Source organism: Xyrauchen texanus, chromosome 12, assembly GCF_025860055.1.
Source record: "Xyrauchen texanus isolate HMW12.3.18 chromosome 12, RBS_HiC_50CHRs, whole genome shotgun sequence".
NCBI classification, from domain to species: Eukaryota; Metazoa; Chordata; class Actinopteri; order Cypriniformes; family Catostomidae; genus Xyrauchen; species Xyrauchen texanus.
The window spans coordinates 14,355,049-14,372,912 of NC_068287.1; the positions used below are offsets into that span (position 1 = coordinate 14,355,049).

General features: G+C 36.5%; 1 protein-coding gene across 1 annotated transcript in view; it reads left to right on the forward strand.

Moving 5' to 3' along the window:
• Positions 1-3,642: 3,642 nt before the first annotated feature.
• Positions 3,643-17,864, forward strand: part of LOC127652294 (hemicentin-2-like) — a 77,634-nt gene continuing 63,412 nt past the window's right edge. The window contains exons 1-7 of the mRNA XM_052138434.1: positions 3,643-4,097; positions 5,163-5,414; positions 5,521-5,850; positions 7,320-7,562; positions 13,430-13,744; positions 14,863-15,105; positions 15,286-15,500. Of these exons, the coding sequence (XP_051994394.1) occupies positions 3,965-4,097; positions 5,163-5,414; positions 5,521-5,850; positions 7,320-7,562; positions 13,430-13,744; positions 14,863-15,105; positions 15,286-15,500 (1,731 nt within the window). The 5' untranslated portion in view covers positions 3,643-3,964. The remainder of the gene's footprint in view (positions 4,098-5,162; positions 5,415-5,520; positions 5,851-7,319; positions 7,563-13,429; positions 13,745-14,862; positions 15,106-15,285; positions 15,501-17,864) is intronic.

Sequence of the window (17,864 nt, forward strand, 5' to 3'; positions counted from 1 at the left end):
ATTTATTTGTGTTCATTTAGAGGGCTCACAGGGGAGAGGAGAATGGAATGTGTTGAGATAAAAAGCACAGACCAAGAGTGTATTCGTTCTCAGTTTCTCATCCCAACACTAAAACATTATGTGCCTGCCTAATGAAACACTAAAGTAGATAAATTATTTTGCCCCTTTAAGCTGTTTGAAGGACATTCTATGAGAATGTGGATCTGATACAATGTCCGATCAGTCTCAAACAGCCACCATCAGTTTCAGCATTTTGTTTCCCACAGCTTTGTATGCCTTTGTTCATTTCTGTTCCTACATTTATACATTTCAACTTTTTAAACTGTTTGATCCATTATGTTTAGCAATTAAACATAACATAAAAAAATATATATATTTTGGAACAAAAACGAAAATAGTTTTGGGATTTCCAGAATGTTTTTGTTCTTTGATGCCTTCGAATCCAAAATAACATATATTTTATCTCTGACCCTGTTTCCACCTATTACAGTAAGATGCATTTCGGGTGATCCAATCACATGTGGTCAGCCCTAAATACAGGTCTAAACGGGGGTCTAAAACGTTTTGTGATCACAATAACCACTTACAAATGTTGTCAAAAATGCATGTCACAACATCACATTTGAGGTGTAAACACTAAACCGTTGCCCCTTACCTGTCAATCATCTGCTGCACTATAACAAGAGAAAACAAAAACTTTGCTGGTTACGAGCGGCTTTGAAAAGAAAAGGAGTAACTTAAAAAAGCGAATACATACATGGTTACGAGAGATCTTCTTTAGTGTGTCTGATATCAACACAGATGACAAGCACGAACACCTGAAGCTCCTTTAATACAGGTAATACACTAAAATAAAGGATCATTCTGCTTGACATGTTGCATTTGTGCTTAGATTAAATTACAACCGCATCTGGGACAAACAGCGCTCCATTTTTCCCTCATTTTCTTTGTCTTTTCTGACTTTGTTGCGCTTTATTATCATGCAGTTACACACTGACAAAGTGATTGATGTATGTCGTCATGAAACAGAGACCCTCCCCTTCAAATCCAAACACAAGTGCATTAAACGACCAGGTGTAAACTTTTTAAAATAAAAATTCTCCCTTAAGTTTTTAAGTTTTTTGACTTAAAGACAAAAAAACGTTTTGATTTCATGGCGTCTTTAAAGGGGTCATGACATGAGGAATCCAAATGTTCTTGATCTTTTGATATATAAGAGGTCTTTGTACTATAAAAACACTCTGTAATTTTCTGAACTGAAAACTTCCTCTTTAATAGAAAAAGAGCATTTATTTAAACCAAACTGCAAAAGGCTCGTTTTGAAATCGTGGAACTTGTGATGTCACATGGATCAAATACATCTGCATAAAACGCCTATTTTTCCATCGTTGCACACTTGGCCCCGCCCACTGGTGCTCAGTCAGTCCCACAGTTGAAGAGGAGAGAGTTGGGCCTGTCATGGGAGATTCTACACCAAAGTGAACTGACACAAGACACCTTCATGCACCTATTTTGGATTTATCATTATCATGCATATCGCGCCACTTCTAAAAGACACAATGTCAAGTTATAACTCTAAAATGGAGACCCCCATTCTGTTTCATTCTACTGCACTGTGTTGGATGTGCGTTATATGTTAATCCTTAAATGTAGTTTTATATATGTTGTGGTCTTGTGGGGTTTGTTTATTTCTTCAGATTGAGTTTCAAAAATGGCTGTATTGGAGGATTTTGAGATCAACAAAATTCTTTAAAGATGGTTATGAAAAGACAGAGAAGATATAATACAGTAAAAGCCTACATTTCAATCGACTGCTTGGATAGCAAAGCTTGTAAGGTTGCAAAGGTGCCCCACTCCACTGGATTTAGACAAAAAAGCTCTGTTCTCCTCTCCTACAATCTCAAATGATATAGTGTTTCCTGAATTCCTCTTATCAGGATCCAGCCAAACTTCCTTCCTTTTGGATTCTTGAGTGAGACAACTTTATTTTCATTATTAATACATAGAAAGTCATTATAATTTGCTGGAATATTTTTCATCCCTTCATAAAGTACTCTTAATAAGTTTTCTTTATTATAGGTACACAATGGATCAGCTAACAATTCTACAATTGCACGTCCGGCCAGCATTGATTAGCCATTAACAAAGAACGAACATCTGACTTGGGGAAATATGCAGATCGGGTAAACCATGTAGTTGTAACACTTTTTATTTTTTCGGACTAGAATAAACATGCAATTTTTTCACATGAGGTGCCTTAATCTTTATACCAAAAAAAAACAAACAAAAAAAAAAGTCATAAACCAGCACATATAGTTCCTATTTCCCCCCTATAAGTGCGTGAAAACAAGGAGTGGAATTGTTACACGTCTGTCTGTCTGTCTGTCTGTCCGTCCATCCATCCACCCACCCACCCATCTATCCATCCATCCATCCATCCACCCATCCATCCACCCACCCATCCATCCACCCATCCATCCATCACATCCATCCATCACATCCATCCACCCATCCATCCACCCACCCATCCATCCACCCACCCATCTATCCATCCATCCATCCACCCATCCATCCATCCATCCATCCATCCATCCATCCATCACATCCATCCATCACATCCATCCGTCTAAACCTATGTACAGTATCTGTCTGGCTGGCTTTCTACTAATGAATTAATTACAGTTTTTCTCAATCTATTGCATGTATGCAAAATGTAGTAACTCACTAAAAACATTTAATTCTTGCTTCAAAAGTTATTGTGTCAGTAAATTGGCCAATGCCACCAAAATGAAAAGGATGTTTTTTTCACCATGGCAGTCAACCCAGGAATTTTTTTTTTATATACAAATTTCATTTTTGTTCTACTTTTTTTGTTGACACTGACTACTTACTGTATTATACAGTACAATAATGCCAGTTTTGTCTAGCTGAATGCTATTGTGTATCGCACTGAGCTTTTTAGAGACCGATTTCAACAGTATGTAAAGTTTAGTGGGAAAATATAATAATGTACAATACTGTAGTACACAGAAAAAGGAAATGCACTTTTGTAAGTATACAGTAAGTTTATTTTTGTAGCAATGTGTTACATATAAACAGAAAATTCACATTTGCATTTTTACACATTTCTTACATGTGAAGTGGAATATAGTGAACAGAAAATTGCTAGAAAATGTAATTCTTGCAAAAAAATAAAAAAAAATAAACACATGAAAAAACATTCCATGTCATAGATGTTTATTGAATATAGCCTACATGTATGTCTGACATATTTTGATAATTGAATGGATAATTTTGCATGTGATGTATCACATGATGAAAGAAAGTTTAGAAGTTGTGAAGAGTTCGACAATTTCACTGAGAATCAACTCATCAGTTTTGATCAGCAAGCCATGTGCATTTAGTTATTGTGCAAATTGTAGACAATTGTATTTACTCTTTGGCGCACATGTGCCAAAACACGTGCAAAAAAAAATAAATAAAAAAAAAAAAAAATATAATATATATTATTGTGCAAATTGTAGACAATCGCATTTGCTATTTTGCAATAATATATATTTGTCTTGCTTACTTATCTAAAAGTACTTTTTCTAAGCTTTCAGTCTGATAAAAAAAAATCATGCCCACCCGCTATTATTCGTTTGTGTAGTTAACCATGATAAATAAAAAACTCAAGGTAAATTCCAGTATGACACAGTCACTGAGTGCATGTGCAACATAACTGAAAGTGAATTAATGGCAAATGTGAAGGAGATATATACAAGCGTCCGGCTCCTATATTAAGCGGGGCATTCCAGAGAGCTTCAGGACATCAGGATTGGGAGGGAGTTCCGCTGAACAAACACTCACTCTAACGGCACCATCTCCCTCTCCCACACGGCGAAACAAACATAACGCAGAGCAGGACACAGAGAGGAGACAACGTTTCTAGGGACCGCAGAAAACGCTTTAACATTGTTGTAAAATGCAGAAACGAGCTTTGTTTCTCACCACAACATTTCGGATATTCGAGAGAAGAAAGAAAACGTTTGAAGCAACGCTGTTTCGATGTTTTAGGAGTTTTCTGTACTTCTATCTGCTATCGCTAGTCGCAGCTGGTAAGTATTCAATTGTTTTTCCATGATTGTTTTTATTTTCTCTCTTGATGTCTCTCTATTTGAGATTAGTTAATGAACCAGATTATGGAAATATAGCTTCTTTGTTTTCATCTAGTAATAACAAATAATAGTAACATATGGGTAAAACATGTGCCCAGCAAACACTAAACGTTACCCTAACGTTAGTAAATAATTTCCATTCGGTTCTTTTTCATCTTCTTTCTTTTTTTATTTAACTTTTTCATTTGGCAACCTACTTCAAGCTTTCCCAGACAATCTGAAAACAAAACATGGCTAGTTTTGAGTTCATATTAAAAGTATCGTGACAGTATCATGGTAGAATGATGGATCAGATGGTAGTTTACGGAAATATTGCCATATTAGTACTAGGCTATATTGTTTACACGCTACTCCGAGGTTCTTTAAATAATACAACGAGCCCTAAAAAAAAATTATAGTACTTTTTTTGTTAGTGAAAAGATACCAAACCATTTTTAATCCTTAACAACTGATAGTAGGTGATTTCAGCCTGTCCAGGAGCATAATGCCGTTACTCTGTCTTGTCTTTTTCATTTGGCACCGTTCAGTTTGAGGTCTCTGCAGAACAGTAATGGGTGTTTTCACATCTATAGGCGTTTTCAAATCAAGATGGGCGTTTCTAAACTATCCAATGAAAGTAGGGAATCTCAACGGTTTGAAAACGCCCACTGATTGGGAAAAGCCCATTTTTGTTCTTTGTCTCTTGTATATGCAGGAAGGGGGCGCTTTATCATTTTAAAACACAGCCTCTTCAATGTATTTAACAGGTACAGGCTTGAATCCATACCCCTCTTTAGATATGATTCTAAACTGTCATTGACTGATGGTCTTTCACAACAACCAGAAACTTTTCTTGTGTGTTTTGCATGCAGTTTATAAGTAACTTCATTCTGACCAGACTTGTGTGTGTTTGCGATAGCTGGTTTTATCTGTTTCTTTCGGTCAAATAAATGGTGCTAGAATGCCGATATTCAATATACTTGATTTTAAGTCATGGCCCACTCTTCAATCTGTTTACACATGCAGAATGCCCTGTTCAGTTCAACCCACCGAGACTTGTCGTGAAGTACAACAGTCCTGTCTCAGTTAACTGTAGTGCTACTGTCACTCATGAAGGGATGGGATGGGAAAGGGCTGAGGGAGTAGTATCCACTATCAACGACAGTCTGGTCACCTGGAATGTACAAAACCTGAGACTATGGGAAAAAGATGTATTCTGCTTCATCAACTATGATAATGGAAAACAATGTTCATCACCTCTCCCAATCACTATTTACAGTGAGTTTCTATGTATTATAGTTTTTTCGTTCTTTTCTCTGATATTTTAAAAAGAATATACTTTCCTTGATGTAGAGAATCAGGTTGTGTAAATGTTCCTTCACAGAGACTCCAGACAGTGTGTCCATCAGCACAGTGGATCACACAGGACCAATGATTGAGGGCGAACATTATAAGCTCCAGTGTGATATTCAGGATGTGGCTCCTGTTAAAAGTCTAAGGGTGAAATGGTTCAAAGGAGAGACTCAGTTGAATCTCACCACCTTCAGTGACACCACCAAGACTCCAGTGAGTGAATCTGCAACACTCTTGATCACTGCAAACAAAGCGGATGATGGAGTTCAGTACAGGTGTGAAGCAGAACTGGAACTGGGACCAGACGGACCTCAAACTCCTCCTACAGTGACATCAGAACCTCTCAACATTACTGTGCACTGTAAGTCTATTTAAAGATTCAGCTTTAAAGATTTTTCTTGAAACATCGTTTGTCATGCAGAGGACTAAATTGTTAATGCAGACATTTAATGCATTGCAGTGACCATGAAACCGGAAATATTTATATAGTAAAAAATACATTTATCTTACTAGGGAACAACTAAATGATTAACACAAATTTTGATTTAGGATTCACATTTAACAAATGTTTATTCTTTCAACAATAATATCAGATAAACATAACATTTTATATTATTTTTGTGTTATGCTTGCTTGTAATGGCCAGTGCTTTGTTGCATTTTGTGGCCCTCACACTGCAGGACTCTAAATTATATTTATAGCTTCTCTGTCATTCAGTATTAGTTGTTTATTATTTCTATCAGCTCCTTCAAAGATACACTACATAACTTTGTGCTCTCTAGCAACATCTGTGGTTAATAATTAAAATTGCAAGCAATCTGAGGAAGAACACATGTGAGTCGGGTTTTGGCACTGCTCTTCTGGCAGATGAATCTTATGATTTCAGCTTTCTTAGACTCCTAGATCGCCTGTGTGTGATCGTGACCAGTTACCAGTGTATTTTAATAGGATTTTTCAAGTGTATCTACTACTAATGTTTGTATTGTACTACACTTATCAATTTAAGAAGTGAAACATATTTATATTTCACATTGTACAACTTCAGTTGATAATGGAAGTGAATCGTAATAATAAAATAGTATACCTATGCAATACACACAAAAACACCATAAACTAAAAACATAAAACGAGGATTCAATAATGATAGGAAAAAATATACTTTATTAAACATGAAAATAATCTGCTTAAATATGCAATATAACAATTGCAAGAAGTCATAAATATTCTCAAACATGTCACAGTAACTTCCCCCACCAACCTAGATACATCGCGATCGGTCTAAACACGAGTAATGTTCGATTCATACAAGCATGACAAGCAATATTATTTTCAACAACCAATCAGACAACATATCCAAGAATTATAGCAGGTAAACAACTTCGCCAAACAGATAACAGATAAACATCCATCCAAACTGCAGCAATGCTGTCCTGAACTGTGCGAGTGTGACTGACTGAAAATAGTTTCTGCAGCTGGAACACGAGACAGACGCAATTTTTTCTTGTGTTTACGGACATGACGTAACGGCGCAAAGATGAACGTCATAATCCAGCAATTTGGCGCCAAATCCGAACCGACAGCTTAAAATTATTTTTATCGGCTTACCGTAGTGAAACGGGGTAAGGAAAGGACATTGTTTTGAACTCTGATTGTTTATGTACTCAAATCAATAATGACAATTTTTAACCAAAAAATCTTTAAAAAAGCTTTAATGTGACAAATGTTTTTTTTTTTTTATAATGTATTGATATAAACATGAAAAGAATTGGATTCAGTTGTTTATCCAGATACAACACCCCTTAATACTGTCTCTTTTCTTTCTTCCTGAAGATAAACCGATCATCAATGAAATCAAGTTGCCCTACAAAGTGTATGTGTCTCGAGGCTATCCACTTGTGCTGGTTTGTGAAGCAGATGGACACCCAAATCCAACAATCAGCTGGAACCACACCAACAATTCTGGTGGAAATCTTACTATACCAGAAGCAACATATGAGACTAATGGTATTTACTACTGCAATGCTTCAAATACTGTTGACAGCATCATCAGAAATGTAACAGTGGTTGTACAAGGTAACTATACATTTTTTTACCGTTCTTCCTTCTGCCACATGACTGTATGATTTCCAACATATTTTTTGCAATAGTTGTTTCAGTTGGCTTTAGGACTACTGAAAGACAGAAGTGCTTCAATTTCTGTGAAATTGCAAACATTCAGAATGAAACTGTGGTTGTTTCATAACAGCACACATTTGAACAGGACAAATGTTGTTTACATTAAAGTAACAACACATTATATTTAACAGATTAAACTGCTGTAGATTACATTATCAAATTTAATGAACATGTCAGAAAACACAATTAAGTCTAAGATGCATTTGATTGTTCTCTTTGCTTCAGTGCAATGTGCCTTCGAAAATGTTCACTTGTCCTTCAATCAAGTTGCTAACATCTTTCAGCTTCTTTGCGATCACAGTACTCTCGCCTTTCAAATATTAGTTGCAATTTTGGATTGTGTTGTTTAGCTTATTTGTCTAGTAATGCTCCATTTGAAGACTTGATGTCAGATGATGTGTAACAAGAAGAATATTTAAAGTGATTGTTCACCCAAAACCCTTATGACATCCCAGATGTGTATGACTTTCTTGTGATGAACACAAAGATTTTCAGGAGAATATCTCAGTTCTGTAGGTCCATGCAATGCAAGCGAATGGGGTTCAACACTTTGAAGCTCCAAAATGCACATAAAGGCAGCATAAAAGTAATCCATAAGACTCAGTGATTAAAGTGATACAGTGATTAAATCCATGTCTTCACGATCCAATCGATTTTGGGTGAGAACAGGCCAAAATATAACCCTTTTTATGCTGTACATCTTGCCATTGCTGTCTCTGGGCACAATCATTATTTCAAGCTTGATTACACTTCCTAGTGCTTGACGCATGTGCAGAGGGATTTTGGTTTGTATCCAAATTTTTGCAACATGTTTGCATGGATTTGATCATTTTACAGTTAGATTTTAACCATTTGGTCTTATTGCTTGTGATGCAGTAAAGTGTAAAGCAGGATAAAGTAGGATGCCTTTCTATGCAATATAAGTTCTTATGGTAGAGATGGCAAACAAATGGAAAGTGTTTTGCTTGCTCACTTGGATGTAGCAACTGTTGCAATAAGATTCCAAGTGTTCCTTAGAGTTGCTGAACCATTTTGACTGATTTACTTGTATGTTTTGTTTCTTTTGGCACAGAGAATAATGGGCCCAGAATTGTAGCAGCTATAGTTGCCACAGTGTTGTTCATCTTAATCCTCCTCTGCATCTACTTCATCTACAATAAAATGACTAAGAAGGGGTATTTTAGCCCAAGGAATGCTCAGCCCAATGCACAAAATGGACACACAGCACAGCCAGCACAAATCCTGTGAAGGAACTTTCACAGATAGATCAGTATCTCATCTTTGGTTTTGATTTCTTGAGCTTGCTTTATCTACTGAGCCTCACAATTTCTGTCAGAGCATCTAGAGAGAGGTTATGGAAGCAGTATTATTATTATTTCAGCTGCCAACTTGAATGTATCTGCATTATTTTATTTTATTTTGTATTTAATTTTGGTATTTTCTCACTTTTTTCACCCCAATTTGGAATGCCCAATTCCCAATGTGCAGTACTTGTGGTGGCATAGTGACTTGCCTCAATCCGGGTGGTGGAGGACGAATCTCAGTAGCCTCCGCATCTGAGACCGTCAATCCACGCATCTTATCACGTGGCTTGTTGAGATCATTACTGCGGAGACATAGCACGTGTGGAGACTTCACGGTATTCTCTGCGGCATCCACACACAACTCGCCACATGCCCCACCAAGAGCGAACCACATTATAGTGACCAGGTTAACCCAACGTGACTCTACCCTCCATAGCAACCGGGCCAATTTGGTTGCTTTGGAGACCTGGCTGGAGTCACTCAGCACGTCCTGGATTCAAACTTGTGACTCCAGGGGAGGTAGTCAGCGTCTTTACTCGCTGAGCTACCCAGGCCCCTCTGTAGCTGCATTATTTAATTTTTTTTAATCTTTTTTAAGATCTACTGTTAATTGGGCTTGTATCCTGGAGTGAACATATTCTTTTCAAGAAGAATTTAGGCAGGAGCAGCTTGATCAACTACTGTAAGTGCTTGAGTTGCACACTTTTTAGGTTTGCTTTCTTGGATATTTTATGAAGCAAATATATTTTAATAGGTATCAGGCACATTGATCATTCTGGATATTTATTCGTTTTGTCAAATACGTCATGTTGAGAGACATGTCTGATATGTCATTAAACACATTCTTAGTAAATGTATATTTTCCATTGATATTGGTATATTTAATACTCTGGAGAATTGGCACTACAGAGGCTATACTTTGATAGCGTATTATATATATAATGTATTTTTTTAAACAGGCTGTGAAGGTTTAGGGATAAATTCTCTAACCTGAGGGATCACTTTTTGTGATAATTTAATGTAAATAGTTTTAGGCCTCCCTGTCTATAAAGAGAACAGGGTGAACATGAATTTAAAGGGATAGTTCACCCCAAAATTACTCCCCATCATGCCATCCCAGATGTGTATGACTTCTGCAGAACACAAGCTTAGACATTTAGATTAATATTTCAGCTCTGTAAATCTATACAATCCAAGTTTATGTTGACCAAGCCTTTCAAGCTCCAAAAATTACATAAAGGCAGCATAAAAGTAATCCATAAGACTCCAGTGGATAAATCCACGTCTTCAGAAGCGATATGATAGGTGTGGGTGAGAAACTGATCAATATTTAAGTCCTTTTTTACCTTTAAATCTCCACTTTCACTTTTTCACATTCTGAATGTGTAAATTAATATAAAAAAAGAGATTGAAATATCACCCAAAGTGATTGCATCCATTCAGAAGACACTGGAAACCACTGGAATCATATGGATTATTTTATGCTGCCTTCATGTGCTTTTTGGAGCTTCACATTTTTGGTCACCATTCACTTGCATTTTATAGACCAACAGACTTGAAATATTCTCCTAAAAATCCTTGTGTTCAGTAGAAGAAAGTCATACACATCTGGGATGGCATGAGGGTGAGGAAATGATGAGAAAATGTACATTAATGGGTGAACTATAACTTTAATCTGACAGTTGAATGACTCAAGCACTGTGCTGTATATCCAGTAACTGAATCTCAGTTTTTGTGTTGACTGTAATCTTCCCCAGACTCGCCCATTCTATCTGTAGAATTCACATGATGTGCATCATCACACTGCTGCATTTTTTTAACATGTGGCATTTTGTAAATGACTTATACTGACCAGTCTTGTAAAATATAAACGTACAAATGTAAACATTTTGGTAAACTATTCCTATAAGAAAGTAAATATGGTCAATTTCATGTTGACCCTCAAACTACTTAAAGAGACCTGATATTGTGTCTATAAGTGTGAGGCAACATTCAGGTCCAATGTTTGAGATGGACCGGTATGAGTCATGTTCCGTGTGGGAAGAGAATCCGAACAGTAGCTTTCCAACAGACCCTCCCATGTATGTGTCTTATCTACAGGATGTATTAACAATGAGGGGCAAATGGGAAAGAGTGAAGCGGCCTGATAAAATAGAGATATATACGCACACACACGCGCAAGCAGTTCTGAGGGTGCAAATGAATAAAGTTGCAACGTGCACTCAAAGAGATCAGTGGGGGAGGGTTGTTAAACTACAACTGCCAGCTATGCGAGGGCAGACTGGGCAGTGCTTTCCTGTGATAAATGGTGCTAAACGGCGTGTGATACCTCTAGAGCTGCTCGACATAATAATTAAACACGTAAAAAAACCGTGTTGATACAGCGAAGCTAACATTAAAATGATGGTGCGCCACCATCGGATACTCGTCACATGTCTAATTTTGGATCTGCTGTCGCTGCGGTATGCGTTGGATGGTAAGACATTTATATGTTGTATTTCCCCAGCAAAGAAGGAAACGATTTCGGTTTGAACTTGAAATTAGATTTTAAGGACGTCATAAAATGACCAAATTGCACCAGCATTCCATTTTTTCCAGGAACATTATCTAGCGATAGAATAACGTTGTCAAATAAGATAAATACATTGTCTTTGTTAACATTCGCCGTCTGCCTCGAGCTGACATTGTTTTCTGTGATTTGTGGTTGAGACAACAAGCACAGTGTTTTTTAATTGTAATATAGAGGAAATGACCCCGTGACGTGCACTTCTGCGCTACACAACACATTAACTGGACATTCCTCAACAACACAAAATAAGAAGTTACAGTTTTACTGAATGGGAGGAAAGGCCAGTGTGCTGTGGCAGATAAGTTGGATTTGACATTATTGGGTTGACTCATAATATCCAATAAATAAATCAAGATTTTAGGCATGGGGTACACGCGGGGTAAAAAACACTTTTAATTGATATTTTCCCCAAAACATTTAATAGCTACAAAAACTACCACAGCACTTTCCTTACCACGTGTTTGTCTCTATGCACCGCATATAAATAAATAGATAAAATGTCCATTTACATTTATGCATTTGGCAGATGCTTTTATCCAAAGCGACTTACAGTGCAGTTATTACAGGGACAATCCCCCCGGAGCAACCTGGAGTTAAGTGCCTTGCTCAAGGGCCCAACAGTGGCATCTTGGTGGTGCTGGGACTTGAACCACCAACCTTCTGGTCAGTAACCCTGAGCCTTAACCACTGGTAAAATTATTTAGCTAATGAGAATCCCTTAAATGACCAGATTTATTAAGAGACAAAATAATTATTTTACATATTCAGTTTCGTTAAATGTTCTAAAATAAAGAAAAATGTAATAACTGTAATGATAGTAGGCTATTTGGGGTCAAAATCCCCCTTGTTTCAGGCCCCCAGGTTTCAGGTTTTTTAAGTGGGGTGAATACATTTGTTATAAAGTTCAAAATAGGCTCACATTGGCTGATCCAATCACAATGGAGATTCATTTGTTTATAGAATACTTGAGATGTTACGAGTTGCCTAATGTGATTAAAAATGGTGCACCCTTTCCAGACGTGGTTATTTTGAATAAGCATTAAGCATCGTAATTTGATACTCGAAAAAGCTTATCAATCGTAACCGCATATATTGACATATTTTGCACTTTATCTATTGCCCTACACTACATCACTATTACACCTCGGGGGCATTTACCCCAAGAGTGAATGCCTTTTACCCCAATGCCCTCTCCCCACCTTTAACAAAAAGAAAAATATATATTTTAGGCTAATTAAAAAAAAACTTCTATAATTATTTCTTTTCACACAAATTGTGTTGCTCCATCAATATTCAATATTCATCTTTTTTTTTTTCGCGATAAAAAAACCACAACACATCTTTACTTAAAGAGGTGCCTTTAGCCCTGTTGTACCCTACATTTATATGATTTGTATAATTGGAATATTTTATATTTTAGGTGCTCTGACTGTATGGTCATAATTTCTCTCAAGTTTTGCACATTTATTAATCACCTCTTTGTCTTTGCCAATTCATTTTAAACAGTTCTGTGGTGTGACAAGGGAATTTCTGTTCAAATATTCCATGTAGTCTCTCGATAAATAGTTTTAGATGAAGTATAGCACATCATCACGCTGTAGGACAAGTGTTTTATGTAGTCTGTCTATGGCTAAATCACTTTTTAAACTAAATCTGCACGGGCAATCATCACTAAAATATCCACAGAATTAAATTAGCATTTGGCTTGTGCACACGACATACAAAAAACAAATTAATCAATTCATACATTGAATTTCAAATTCTGCTGAATATGATGAATGTGTCAGATAGTTTATAATGAGTTGCAAGTGGTATATGCAATTAATTTAGGGTGCACTTTTGAGATGTGTTCCAGCATTTTTAAATATTCCATTTATGCTTATGTCTTCCAGATATTTCCATCAAAATTGTAAATCACACAGGACCAATGATTTGGGGTGAACAGTATAAGCTCCAGTGTGACATTCAGGATGTGGGTCCTGTTAAAAGTCTAAGGGTGAAATGGTTCAAAGGAGAGACTCAGGTGAATCTCATCACCTTCAGTGACACCACCAAGACTCCAGTGAATGAATCTGCAACACTCTTGATCACTGCAAACACAGCGGATGATGGAGTTCAGTACAGGTGTGAAGCAGAACTGGAACTGGTAGCAGAAGGACCTCAACCTCCTATAGGGAAATCAAAACCTCTTAACATTACAGTTCATGGTAAGTATATGGATTGGTCAGCTATAAACTTTTGTTGTCAATCACTGTAGAAAACTAACTGGGGTACAACTATTTATATCATTATCATGGCTTTTGATTTAAGACTAATATTTAACATGTATTTGGAAAAGAAACTACATTTTACTGTTTAAGAAAATGTGGCGGCAGTGGACAATCTTAGATTTTGCAACACACACACATAGCACAATACAAATATCTTTATAAATCATAATCTGCCGTTAAGAAACAGCTATGCACCATCATTTCTTTCAGCTCCATTTAGTTCACACAAACAATTCTCTCATCATTTAATCTACCCTCATGCCATCACAGATTTGGACGACTTTCTTCCGCTGATCACAAATGAAGATTTTAAGAAGAATATTTCAGTTCTGTAGGTCCATACAATGCAAGTGAATGGTGACCAGAACTTTGAATGTCCAAAATGCACATAAAGGCAGCATAAAAGTAATCAATAAGATTCCAGTTGTTAAATCTATGTCTTCAGAATATGATAAGTGTGGGTGATAAACAGATCAATATTTAAGTCCTTTTAGTTTTACTATAAATCTCCACTTTTACATTCACTTTCTTCTTCTTTTGTTTTTGGTGATTCAAATTCTTTGTGCATATCGCCACTTACTGGGCAGGGAGAAAAATATATAGTAAAAACTGATTTTAATATGGATCTTTTTCTCACCCACACCTATCATATCGCTTCTGAAGACACTGATTTAACCAATGGAGTTGTTTGGATAACTTTTATGCTGCCTTTATGTGCTTTGTGGACATTCAAAGTTCTGGCCATCATTCACTTGCATGGATTGGCCTACAGAGCTGAAATATTCTTCTAAAAACCTTCATTTGTGTTCAGCAGAAAAATGAAAGTCACACACATCTGGGATGGCATGAAGGTGAGTAAATTATGAGAGAATTTGCATGTGTAGGTGAACTATTCCTTTAATTCAAACCAAAAACACACACTTATTAATGTGGCCACTGACTTTTTCATAGTTTTCAGTTTCAATTAACATGGTGTGACTAAGAAGCTGTAGTTTATGCTGATGCACCTCTTATGATATTTTCCCCTACCTGTGTTTTTCTACTTCTTCTTGAAGTTAAACCGATCATCAATGAGACAAAACTGGCTCCCAAAGTTCCTGTGTTTCGAGGATATATAACGGTGCTTGTATGTGAAGCAGAGGGATACCCAAAACCAACAATCAGCTGGGGCCCCAACCCTAATGTTAAAGCTGATGGTGGAAATCTAACTATAACAGAAAAAACACCTGAGAATATTTACTGCATTGCAAACAATTCTGCCGGCAGCACAACCAGATATGTAACATTGGTATTCAAAGGTAACTGTTTCAGTTTGCTTTACTAATATTGACAATAATACTTCCATTTCTGTGTAATTACAATGCAATAATTAATTGTATTGAATCCGGAACATTCCTTTAATAACTTTTTTAGAATGTTTATTCGTTCTCTTTGATTGCGTCTGATTTTATGGTATTTTTTTATTCCTTTTGACACAGAGGATCACCTGCCTTTAATAGCAGGTCTTGTTGCAATCACAGTGGCATTCATCTCAGTCATCTTCATCTTCATCTACTCAATATACTACAAAAAAGCCAAGATGGGTCAATATATTCTGAAGGATGCCAAACCTAGTGCACAAAATGGAAATATAGCACAGAATGGCAAAGACAACACTATCCCCATGAAGAAACTCTCTCAGAGCAATATACCTGTTTAGGTGATGAATCACTGTGTTTTCTCACTGCTGAGCCGCATTGTCCACCATCTCCTCAGTCAGATCCTCTGGATAGCAGCTTGTGTGAGGATATGAGATCACATTGGAAATCTCTGGACCTCTGTTATCTGTTCATAATTTTTATTTAAGGAACATCGTTCCATTCACTTCATTTTATATCAACTGCTAATTAAATTGCAATGCAATTTCTTTTAGTATCTTTCACAAGATCTGCTGTTCAAGTCAAGTCAAGTCAATGGACCGGATATTTGTCAGAACAAATGTTGCGGTGGTGACTAAGAAGTGCTGAATAAATGTGTAGCCACAGTTTATAACTATGGCCCTGTTTCCTGGAATGGACATTTTTCTTGATGCAGCTTTTATCAGGAATCTTGATCTTGATGTAAGAGAATTTTTATTAACCACAACATGATATTACTTGGTTGAGTAATATTTGCTTTGCACACAGATTTAAGTGAATGGAGCGCAACAGTGCTCACCTACTTTTTAAGCCATCTTGGTTACGGCAGTATTTTTCCCATACATTTGTTCCATAGGAGTTTCATGAAATCCTTCATCAAAGAGTTCTAAGCCATGAACTAAACCAACAGAAGTGAATCACAAAATTACAAACTTTGTTTTAAAGCAAAAAATTATGGGACAAAAGACAAAGGTGCAAGACTGTGTACTTACCATCATTCATGAGGGCGTGGACTGTAATCCCATTATGTAATCAAATAAAAAACAAAGGAAAAATATAAAACAATTGACCTAGAGTTGTTGATTATAAGTATAGAATAAATATAAATGTTGGTAGTTTGAATGCACATATGAAGACTGACTCGATTGCATCTCTTGTTTGATGCGCTCTGTTGGTTGCAATTTTCTGATTGGTGGAACATTTCTCATCAGGATCATGGGTAGTCAAGTCAAGTCAAGTGGTTTTTATTGTCGTTTCAACCATATACAGTTAGTACAGTACACAGCAAAACGAGACAACGTTCCTCCAGGACCATGGTGCTACATAAAAACAACAAAGGACCAACATAGGACCACATGAGACTACACAACGAAATAAAATACCTATATAAACTACCTATATATACCTATATAAAGTGCACGTGCAAACATGTGCAAAAAGTACAGCACAGTACAACAAATTACTGACAATGAACAGGACAGTAGACAGTGCAGCGCCGACCAGTACTCAGTAGTGCAAAAAGATGACAGTTTCTAAAAATGTAAACATAACATACTATGAGATAATGTTCTATGCACATAGCAGTTATTGAGGTAGCAGACAGTTATAAAGTGACAGTTATTAAAGTGCAACTCAGGACACGTGTGTGTGTCAAACCAGTCTCTGAGTATTGAGAAGTCTGATGGCTTGGGGGAAGTAGTGTGGATCTTCACATGAATTCTGCTATTAAACACGATTTCTAAAAAATTACATTGAAATAACGTGTACTGATGGCTTCAACAGAAGCATATACCATTGATTAAACCTCAGAGATCACAGTAGTTCTGTCCTTAAAGTTATCTTTAATAGTTTCCCTAAGGAAAACATTTATGGGATTTTTACTTCTGGAACCAGACTGTTGAGCTCTTAATAGCACGCTTTTAAGCATTTGTTAGATTCTTGTATATTGTGCAACAAAACTATTCTTTTGTGTATGTCTCAGGCACATTATTTTTAATCATTTTTTATATTTATGTTTTGTCAAATGCTATATATATATTGAGAAAGACACTATGGTTGAGCTTGTTACATCTTTAAACAAATCAGTATTTTAAAGTTTGAATTATAAGTCTGAATCCTCTGGAGAAATTGGCACTTCAGAGGATGGAAATATAGCACAGACAAAACGTGGAAATCAGGTCTCTGCCGAACCTGTTGGATCATATTGTGATGAGTTTCAGCAAGTTGTCTCAGGCCTCAGTGTCTGAGGAGGAGCTAGATGTAAAGTTTCTGTGCCAGTTTTATGGCTCAAGCTGTATAATGCTGTTCATTCTGTCATTGAATCTCTATTTTTGTTTATGCAGAACGTAATCTTTTTCACTAACCTTGTGGGGTTTAAAATCTATTCACCATCTGTCCTTATAAACACATGACATGTGGGTTTTATATTTGTAAATGCATTTGCAAACATAAAAAAACAAACATTTGTTTGAGAACATTCTTGAATAAAAGTTTCTATTGAATTATACGATTGTCTGCATTTTGTCAAGGCATTTCATCTGCAAACTACTAGAGAGATGCATTGTGGATAACAACTAAACAATAATGCTACTTTAACTCACCTCAACTGTCTTCATTTTGGGCATCAAATTAAGTATATTCATTCTCTAGTGGTCTCAGAC